This window comes from Physeter macrocephalus, chromosome 20 (assembly GCF_002837175.3).
Source record: "Physeter macrocephalus isolate SW-GA chromosome 20, ASM283717v5, whole genome shotgun sequence".
In the NCBI taxonomy this organism is placed as follows: domain Eukaryota; kingdom Metazoa; phylum Chordata; class Mammalia; order Artiodactyla; family Physeteridae; genus Physeter; species Physeter macrocephalus.
The window spans coordinates 108,411,985-108,422,978 of NC_041233.1; the positions used below are offsets into that span (position 1 = coordinate 108,411,985).

The window sequence follows — 10,994 nt, forward strand, 5'->3', positions numbered from 1 at the left end:
CTGGTCTGCCTTCAGCCAGAATTCTGTTGAGTTGGTCTAGCCAGAGCCCCCTTACCCCTGAGGTTTTCCTGTTCCCATTCCCATCCCAGGAATTTCCCATCCACTGACCCCCGCCTGCTCCTCGCCTACAAATCCACATTTGTCCCTGTCGGAGTTGGAGCTGGATCAATCTCCCTCCCCTACAAAACCGCATTGCAATGGCCCCTCTTGAAGAAGTCTGGCTAACTGTCTTTAACAGGTGTCCTGAATAATTTTTTTTAACAGTATCTGTGTCTGTGTTGCAAGATCCATCATGCAGTGATTACCGGTTTTCAAAGAATTCGTATAAAATCCATTTATTAAACATCATTTAATCACTCCTCCATGTCAGGCTCTTGCACTAATTCCCCAAGGGAATCACTTGGAACATCTATAATATTGATTTGAAGTGTGTGGTTGGCAGAGGTCTGCAGGAGTGGATGTCTGACGACAGTTTGTAGAAGTTTTCTTGTTGGTCTTCTCCTTACAGCTGAAGAGTCCTTGTCAACTTTACTTTTCAAAGCAGAAGCTCTAAGCAGGTGAGTACAGGCATAGGATCCCTCGGTTCGGAAGAAGGCAGGTGGAGGGCGCTGGGTGTCCTTTAGAGAAGGTGACAGCTGCCACCAAGATGTCAGAAGGCCATCACACCAACCTCCCTGTCCTCCAGCCTTTCATTTACATGATTATTTCGTAAGAAGAGGGGAGAAAAGGAGAGGACCAACAAACCAAAATGAAAACCAAAGCTCTTGAATAACACGAGAGTTAGTGAAGTTACCACTCATTATCCTGAAAATTAGAAAGAATCAAGTTATTAAAAATTCTCTCTTTCCTATAGGAACTATATTTTAGGGTAATTAAATAAACCTAGTAGATGAGGGGGAAAAAAAGCTTCTCTATAGCATAATTCCAGCCAATAAATGCAGGACAGTATATGAGAATTACATTTTGCAACTTCCAATGAACTGATTCAGACAGTTGTCACTGATGGATGTTCAGCTGAACCTTATAATAGAGGGATTAGGCTGCCATTCTCTAAACCCATTGATCCATCTTAGCATGACTAAAGTGAGGAAATCAGACCTGTGCGGCAATGGGGTGTGTAGCGTGTCAACTACGAGATATTATTACAGGAAAAGGGCAGGGGGGAGGCAGCCAGAAAGGGACTCAGACAAGCTTTGAACTGTAACTCCCAGTCTGCAGGAAACCCAGGGGACCGAGAAACAAGCCAAATGGCACCCTGGGGAAGCAGTCAGCCAACACCAGGATGTGGGATATTTTACAAGAGGCTGACTGCATTGTCTTCAGCAGGTCAATGATAAGGGATAGAAAGGAGGAAGGGACTGTTCTACATTAAACGAAACTCAAAAAAGACTTGAGACATAATTGAATATAATGATGGACCTTGTCTGGATGTGGATTCAAGCAAACCAACTGTAAAGAGACTGCTTAGTCCATCAGGGAACATTGAACATATATTGTGTATCAGGCAACCTTTAAGGAATTACTGGTAATTATGAGATGTAATAAGGTATTGTGGTTATGTTTTCAAAAAGTCCTTTTATTTATGGGTGAAATTATGTAAGAGGGGAATAGACGTGGGTGCAATATCACGTAGATGGTAGATGGCAAAGTATGAACGGCTACGGAGCTGAGTCCGAGCATGGAAGTGCGTTATTGTCTCTCCTTTTGGGTATGTTTGAAAATTTTCACTATAAAAATGAAATAAAATAAAGGGTAGCGATTAGAAGTAGAGGAAATATTGCAAATGTAGTCTGAGCAACTGGTAAGCGCTAACACCTCTGATAAACGCATGAACTATCACAGAGCTCCTCCCACCCTGTGTTTAAACGATTCAATATTTAAACACATCTTGAATGTAGGGCTTCTTATTGTTCCCTGTTAAATTTGGCATTTGGGATTCAGTCCTTTGCTGAGACAGTGGTTTTTGATTATCACCCAGAGTCAAAGATTTCTCAAGCTACAATTCTTCAATACTCGAATGAGCATTATACAACTAACAAGAAGACACGCTTCGTTCAAAAATCCTCGAACTCCAACAGGAAAAGCCCTGCCCTCCAGAAGCAGCGGGTGCTGACAGCAGCAAGCGTTCTTTCAGTTGTAAGTGAGTTTCAGGCCTCCCCTAATTCGCTTATCACTGAATGGGAACCTCTCGGGTAGGAAAAGCAAAGCCAGCTTTACTCGGCGCTGGACAGGTCTGTCTACACTATGAACGCTTGGTGAGCCTGGGGGCCGTCTGGTGTGGACGCCAGCCAGCACCCCTTCATCACCTGCAAAGCTCTTCCCTGATATGTTTACTTTACAAACTTTTATGTGCCCTCAAAACCCAGCTCGCATAACAGGATCTGTTCAAGGATGATGGAAACACATTCCCATACAAGAAAAACACAGAGTAATTTCATGAGGATCATGAAAACTCCAGGGTCACTTCTGGAGGAAGCCATGCCTCTCTGCTGCTTCATCACTCGAACCCTATAATCACCTCCACTGGGGCTCCTTTCTACCTTGTATCTTTTATTTATTTATTTTTATCACGTAAAGTTACAGACATATCCAAAAGTAGAGCGCCCAGGCACCCTTTACCCACTTTTAACAATTACTAACATTAAAAAAATCTTGTTTCATCCACTTCTCCCCAGCCTGGTTTGTGTTTTGTTTTTGTCTTCTGGAGCATTTTAAAGCAATTCCCACACATCCCATCAGTTCACCAGCCTTGTACCCACTTCTACTGCAGTAATCTCATGGCAGGGGAATGTGTTTGCATGCCAGTGTCTCCTGCTGGACCACTGATCTTCAGGAAGAGGATTCCTTTATGCTTTAGCAACCAGCACAGAAACTGGCCCATGGTAGGCGCTCGATAAACACTTGGAATTCAATGTGTAATTAAGGTCAACAGCTTTATTGCCATAGACTCAAGGACAGGTCTTTTTTTCCTCTTTTTTTTTTTTTTCTGACCCACTGAAACCATAAAAAATAATTGTTGCGTTAAGCTATCAAGTACTGGGATGATTTGTTTTGCAGTGATAACCAGAACATTGGGCTAGTTACTTAACCTCTCTGTGCCTCAGTTTCCACATCTTTAAAATGGGGATAATAACAGTACCTACACCACGGTGGGCTTTTATGAGTATTAAATGAGGTAAGCACAAAGTTGCCCGGCACACTGTAGCCCTCAATAATATCAGTAATTATCATTTGGGAAATATACATGATTTAGAAATCCTGACCAACCTAATAAATATATTATTTGCCAGTTCTCATATGCCAGGCAGGCTGACACATTCTGGGTAAGGGTGTATTCTATAAATGAAAAACTACTTCAAGGTGGCTGTGAGTTTTGCATTCTCTCAACGACTGGGGAGAAAACAGAATTTAAAACACGGCTCGACCTGTCACTTGCCTGGTATATGTCACCTGAAATACAGGTGTGCCTGGCAGGGTTGACTTTGGTTACATGTTGCCCTCTGGTAAAACGCGCTTCAGAAAGCAAACACAAAAGGCCCGGGGATCACTTTCTCTTTTGTTCTCGGGCACAAGTAAATTGAGTGGAAGGGAAAGTTTCTCATAAATGTGACCTTTGAAGATAACCTGAATATACTTAAACTACAAGTTTCTTTTCTCATGCATGAAAACATGGGATTTCATACTCATTCGGCGAATTGTATGCAGTTCTTTAGTAGCTGTGTCTGAGAATGGCATCGTTGGCGAAAATAAAAGGAAGACGGTGATGGGGCTCACCGCAGGATGGCTTGAGGAGCCCTTGGTAGAAATGTTTCAGAACAAATCCACAAGCAAGAGAGAGTGCACATTTCTATTCGGTATCATGTGTTCATTCAGCAAATCTCTAATCACTAATGCTGCACCCAACTGCGTCTTGACAATTATAGTCATTAGTATTTATTCACTCAACCATTAAATAACACAACCCATCTCAAGTATTTTTTTACACTAGGAGTGGGGACACTTTCAGTGCCTTTTCTGGGGTTTTAGGTCAAGAGGAAAGGTGTGTGCTGGGACTACACAGACCCTCCCCATTACGAGAGTAAGCTGAACTTTTCCACTCGTTTTGTCCTTGAAAGCACCCCCTCTTTCACTGCAATGCCAATGTGGAAATCACAGCTCAGAATTTTTTTTTTTTTTTTTTTTTTTTTTTTGGCTGCGTTGGGTCTTTGCTGCTACACGTGGGCTTTCTCTAGTTGTGGTGAACGGGGGCTACTCCTCGTTGTGGCGCGTGGGCTTCTCACTGTGGTGGCTTCTCTTGTTGCGGAGCACGGGCTCTAGAGCGCAGGCTCAGTAGTTGTGGCTCGCGGGCTCTAGAGCGCAGGCTCAGTAGTTGTGGCGCACGGGCTTAGTTGCTCCGCGGCATGTGGGATCTTCCCGGACCAGGGCTCGAACCCGTGTCCCCTGCACTGGCAGGCGGATTCTTTTTTTCGTTCTTTTTTTTTTTTTTTTTTAGTGATGGATGTTAACTAGATTTATTGTGGTGATCATTTTGCAATACATACAAATATTGTATCATTATGTTGTACACCTGAAAACTAATACAATGTTGTATGTCAATTATACCTCAATAAAAAAATAAATAAAACAAAACAGTGGCAATTATACTACCTTACATACCTTTTAAAATATTTAAACCTCGTAATTACAAAAAAACCCAATAATTTGTAAAATCCAGTTTCAGAAGTGAAGATGACAGCCAACATTTGTGTAGTCCGGGGGAAGCTGCCTACGAATTCACTGCTTTTCAAACTCCAAACCTTGCATAATTCCCACTCGCCATGCAACCTCCAACTAAGAAAATGAAATGAAATGAGAGTGGTTATTGGAATTATTTCATTTATTCACTATTGCAGGTGTTTGTTTACATTGGACCCTGTCATCCCAGATCCCCTAACGACTTGTTCCAAGACTTTCCAAGAGCAAGTGCAAGCTAGAGCCACCTTCCTCTGATGGTGGTAACACCAGCACCTCCACCACAACCAACGCACTGTGCTTCCTGAGAAAGGGTCCTCTTCTAAGAGCCTGGTGTGTATTAACTCACTGCCTCCTCACGATCACCCTATGAGGCACTGTGGTGGACACACTCTAAAGGGGACCCCGGGATCCCCATCTTCTGTGTTCACACCTTTGTGTCATGACACCACCCATACCTTTGAGTGAGTGGTGGGTGGGACCTGGGACTTGCTTCGACTCACTAGAATACAGCAGAGGAGACATGATAACATGTGTGTGATTATAGTGCCTGGCTTGCTGGAACCTCTCCCCCGCTGGCTGGTTTTGAGAAAGCAAATGGCCTTTGGTCACCAGCCAACTAGAAAATGAGTCCCTTGGCCCTACGACCACAAGGTCACACATTCTGCTAACCCCTTCGGTGAGCTTGAGAGTGGATCCTCCCCCAGTCGAGTCTCAGATGAGACCTCAGCCCTGCCAGACCTTTTGACTTCAGTCTTGCTGAGGACCTGGCTGAGCTGTGCCTGGATTCCTGACCCAGGGAAACTGCAGACAATAAATACGTGTTGTTTCAAGCCACTGTGTGTGTAGTAGCATTGCTCTTCAGCAGTAGATAACTGATACAGTGGTGTGGATATCTGCATCCCTGCTTTACAGGGGGAAGGTTGAATAAACAGGCCGCGTTCACGGAGCAAGTAAGAGGCAAGATGAAAAACCAGAAAGCCTGGGGTCTGGAAGATCAGCGTTAACCACCGCGCGTTACTGCCTCTGCTGACGTTTTATAGCCCATCTGTCTCACTCCCTCTTCTGAGGGTGGGGACCCCTGTCCTGAAGCCATGGGCCCCATTAGGGCACCAAACCCAATCCCTTGCAGCCCCGGTGCCGTGGCATGGCATTTGTGCCGGCACACAGGAGAGAGCAGGGGTAACGGGCCATGACGTCCCTCCCACGGCCCTGGCAACCGGAAAGGAGCAAAGCTTGCTCGCACACCAAAGGCTCCGCCTGCCAGGTGGATTCTTAACCACTTCGCCACCAGGGAAGCCCTACAGCTCAGATTTCTTAACCCCTATTGTTGAGAACAGTATCAAGAAAGAGGCTTTTAATATTCTGGGTGGTGTTATTAATGGGCTATGAAAGAAATGACTGAATGAAAATGAACGTAAAGCATCTTTTTTTTTTTCAAGGAACGTGAAGACATTTTTAAAAATTCAATGTAAGAGCCCAAGGATAAAGAATCTAAGACTTTCTGAGGAAAAGTGAGTTGCAGTTGTACTTTTAGGATCATAGATATATAAAATTAAGCAAATTGGAAATTAATTTTATGCCAAAGACAATACCATCCTCATCCTCTTGGTAACACGCCACACTGATTATCCACCAGCTCTTACCTTCAGGAATCAGGAGTCAAACTTTAATACACAGCTCCCCCAAATTCCAAACTTTAAATGCTTTATTTAAAAATTTATATCCCTGAGTGGTGCCTAATACTGGTAAGGAGTAATACTGAGAATCAAATGGCAACACGGTGCTAAGACAGAAGACAGGGTCCTCTCATGAGGGACAGGTGACTGTGGCTGGTGCACAGAGGCAGGCAGGGAAAGACTCTGAGGTCCTTCTGGACACTTGTAACCTCAGTGAGTCAAGAGCTCCTGCACTACTGTGACAGTTTTGTTTTGGGGACCCAGGAAGACCATGATTTCATGTATTTCTGAATTAAGACTGGCACTTTAAAAATCGGTGAATAGAATACATTCACAGTGAAGTGAACGACATGGGAGAATTCCCGGTTGAGAAAGGATTACGCTATTGGGGGAAAGCACAGACCTGTTTATGTGGTGTATTTACACTCACACAAATCACACTGCCATCAAGGCTAACAATTTTGAAGCGGATGCCAACGATCCATCTGTTCTAACACGCACTTAGTACTTTGTGTTTGACGATGGCGGTGTTGACACATGAGAACTTTATTTCGTAAGCACGACATGAGACGGACCTTTGAGTTTTTCAAACATCAGGTTACATCCCCTTAGTGAGTCATGAAATCAATTCAGCAGGCTAAACCAGGAATATCTCTAACAAAACAGAGCAGGATATAAAATATAAGAGCACACAGAAAGTATTATTTCATGAACCTTTTGTTTACAGTTCCTCTTGTGTATTTAATTTCTATCATTCTCATATCAAGTCTATGAGACAGTATTATCATCATCCACGTCTTACAGGTAAGAACAGAGACGCACAAAGGGACTCAGGCACAAAGTCACGGGACCTGGGATGTGGCCCTAGACAATCCGACAAACTCCTGTGGCCTCCACCGGTAAAGCCGTGAGAACCGGGAACTCACGTCCTCCCAGCCCGTCACCGCCCCAGCTCCCCCGAAGGTGAGCAGCGCTGGCTCGAGAAGACGGATCTACTTCCAGCCCTACACACTCCACCACACCTCTGCAACCGTGTTCGCAGTAAAAGCTGTTCCACGGAGCTGAAATCAAACAAGCGCAAAATAAATAAAAGATACATACAAGCGTACCTGAAAGAGAACATATTTATTTACATTATTCTTTTCCTTTTTGCAACTCCTACACTTTTAAATAAAAAAAATCTCGGGGAAATGGGGTAGTTTTAAATTAAGATATTTTCACAAAGAGGATTTTCACAGTATGATTTTTATTTACATGAATTTTCAAAAGTTTTAAATAGTTCTTTTCAAATTGCACAACATAACTAAAAGCTCTTATTTAGACCTTGCGCCTTTCTCGAAAACTTTTAGTTTAGGGAATTATGCTTAGAATCAGAATCTTGCAGTTCAGATACTGACGGGTAAGGATCTTGTTAACATACTTATAAATACAAACCTGCTTCGTAAATGATCCACGTTTTGGCTGCAAGCTGAACCTATCTGACATGTTTTGATGGTAAGCAAAGATATTTTTTAGACATCTTAAATTGCTTTGATTAAAACTTTCTGGAAGTTTTCTGCATCAGTCACGTGACTGCTTTCCGGCTCCCGTGTACGTATCCTGAGCGCACGCTAGATTCACGAGGATGGATTTACCTCCGGTTTAGCCAACTCTGAAAGAGACACCCGGGGATTCAGAACTTTCCTGGGGCAGACACTGGCGCGTGTTCCCCTTGTCCAGTCATATTTCAGATGCTTAACTTTCCTCGGCCACTGCAGGCGCAAATCCCTTACTTTGAAAAGACGTTACTATCCATAAAATGACTTTCAACAGTAACAAAGGACTGACATCCTTCCACGTCACACTGACAGATTTCAAATATTTATTAGTGAAACTATAAGAGAGGATAGATTTTCCTAATATTTTAAGCATGAGTTCCTCTGAAGAGTTGGTACGACATCCATTAAAAAACAGCAAAGATTAACTTGTACCACGATCAAGCTACAGTTCACCATGAAAAACTTCGGCAGTTACGTCCAGCGTCTCCGTGAGAACAGCCGAGGCCCGTCCTGAGCGTCACGCGGCAGCAATGGAGGCATCGTCCATGAGTCTGCCCTGGGGCTGCCGAGTGGAAAACAAAACGGGTTTACAAAATGATCATGGCAACGGGAGTAGCGCTATTAACTGAAGAGATCTTGAAGTTCTTGGAACTGTTTCACGAAAACAGAATAGACGTGTGCAAGCACCCAAACAAAATGTGTTGCCTTCCTCCTTTCCCCCACCCTCTTTCTTCCCGTGAGCCTGCGGATGGTGACCGCACAGCCTCCACGCTGCCCCCTCGCTCTGCCCCAGTGGCAGCATCACCAGCCGATCACACCCACCCGCGGAATCTACCTCGTCACTACTCTTCCCTTAACCTGGTGTTCGGGCAGCCACCACCAATCTATCGATGGACCGCGTGCGAAAGGGAACCTGGCCACCATTCCTGCTCAAGCGGTGACGCTTTCCCCTCTTTCTCCCTTGCTCAGCCTGCGTCCCGAGCTTTAAGCAGGCCACAAACCTGAGCTAACGGCAAGCTCTTTGGGATTCAAGGTTTCCCGATCTCCTGTTTGAGAAAAAGTGATTCACAGTGAACTCTAGGGTATTAACAACGAAGATTACAAGGATTGAAGCAGCAGATAAAGACAAAATTTCCCTTTCTCGAAGTTCAGTGATTGAAAAAATTTAAAACATCACCTCAGAGGAAGAAAAACTAAGAGTGATTAAAAGGTATCGTGACTGTTTTTAGGTGTAAAATTTCTGACAGGCCAGCAACACCCCAGAGAGTCACTGAGTAGCTGAAAGAATGAAATTCTTGCAAATGACTACTTTCCTGACGTACGTTAGCAGACCTTTGTGGGAAAAGCATGGGAGACGGTGTTTGGGACATGAGCTAGATTAGCATTACAACCTCAGCACCACAAGCCCACTGCTGTGTTTCAAGCAGCTGATTCCTGTGGGTTCCCTGGAGCAGGGAAGGGGGAGCTCCCGCTCTGAGCTGTTGCCGGGCAGCTTTAGGTACGTATGTACGCATGTGTGCGGGGGTCAGGCATCCGGATGGGATGAACAAAAGAACAGGCTGCTGGTCTTTCATACTTCATGTAATTTTTATGACTCATGGAGGACGTTTAGTTTTAGAAACAGAATAAATGGCTCCACCAGGTCAAATCCTTACCAAACACAGCTTTACAAACAGGGACAGAGAACAGTAAATCTGTTTTCTTATCATGCAATAAGAAAACAAATCTATTTTGCGAAGGAAGAAAAATATGGATCCAAGCTTGTTCTAGGGCGGCGCTGCCCAACAGAACTGCGTGAGGACGGAAACGCTCCACATCAGTGCTGCTAGCTGCATGCCTACTGGGCCCTGGAGATACGGCTAGTGCAACCGGTAACTAAACTGTAAATTAAGTTTTAATTCATTTTGATCTCAATAGGCACATGTGCTCGTGGCTACCATATTGGAATAGCACAGGTCTGAAGTTTAATAAAGGTATGACGGGATGTAAAATTTTAGTCAGTGATTGTTCACGAAGTGGAAAAAAGGGTAATCCTCATTCTCTGCCTTTAGTGTGACAGGTAAAACAATTTTAATTATTGAGTTTTCCCAGATGATAAAGGAGCTGGCTCTGAATAATCCAGTCAATGTTTTTAGCAGCAGTCAAGTTGACTAGAAGATGGTTCTTAAATTTAGAGAAAAGATCATGGCAGTTAGAAAAGGGTGTGCTGATTAGGTTAAAACTTTTGAATGTTTATTTTTCTGGAACCTTTCCTTACGGACTTAAACACCACCACCCAGAAGAGCTTTCCTGTGAAAGAAAATCAGAAGACGGAACTAGATTTATCTGGGAATAGTGTGGGTGTTCTGAGCACTTCAGGGAAAGGAAGGAAAGAGATTAATCGATGGGAACAAAATGCTGGTTCCTCAACATGATCAACTCTCACATCTCAAACAAGCTCTGTCTGTTCGGCTAGAATAGGATCAGGTCTGTACATCGATAAGTACTTTCACGCTGATGAAAGCCATACTTCTGAGTTTAGGAAGAGCAAAGTTCGGAGGGTCAAACAGCTAAAAGGACATCGGAGGCCGCCTATCCCACCGCTGCTCCCAACCCAGTCATGACCTCTCCCCTGCAGGGTAACCTCAGACACGACAGTGAGGACAGCAAGGGACACGGCTTTAGAGAGTCAGGAGGCGGAAATGTGAAACAAGCCACTGTTGTGTGCAGGCGGGCGGTATACGGGATATCTCTGTACCTTCCTCTCAATTTTGCTGTGAACCTGAAACTGCTCTAAAAAAAATAAAGTCTTAAAAGAACAAAAAGGCCACTATTTAAACACAGGAGATCCAAAATTATGAGATTTAAAAAATAATAATTTAAAAGTATGGTATAAAAGGGAACCCTCTTGCACTGTTGGTGGGAATGTACATTGATACAGCCACTACGGAGAACAGTATGGAGGTTCCTTAAAAAACTACAAATAGAACTACCATACGACCCAGCAATCCCACTACTGGACATATACCCTGAGAAAACCATAATTCAAAAAGAGTCATGTACCAAA

At 43.8% G+C, this 10,994-nt stretch overlaps 1 protein-coding gene across 4 annotated transcripts in view; it reads right to left on the bottom strand.

Moving 5' to 3' along the window:
* Window positions 1-6,919: 6,919 nt before the first annotated feature.
* The window catches only part of TRAPPC11 (trafficking protein particle complex subunit 11), a 40,039-nt gene continuing 35,964 nt past the window's right edge, over window positions 6,920-10,994 (bottom strand). For 2 of the 4 annotated variants that reach the window (XR_002890800.3, XR_003677581.2), the window contains 2 exons: window positions 7,845-8,510; window positions 6,920-7,471 (listed from right to left, as the gene is read on the bottom strand). Coding sequence is in view for 2 of the 4 variants with exons in the window: in XM_007101211.4 (XP_007101273.1) it covers window positions 8,466-8,510 (45 nt within the window). In the remaining 2 variants the exon portion in view is untranslated. Of the gene's footprint in view, window positions 7,472-7,520; window positions 8,511-10,994 lie in introns of those variants that run through there. The other 2 variants (XM_007101211.4, XM_028481423.1) reach the window with 1 other exon arrangement.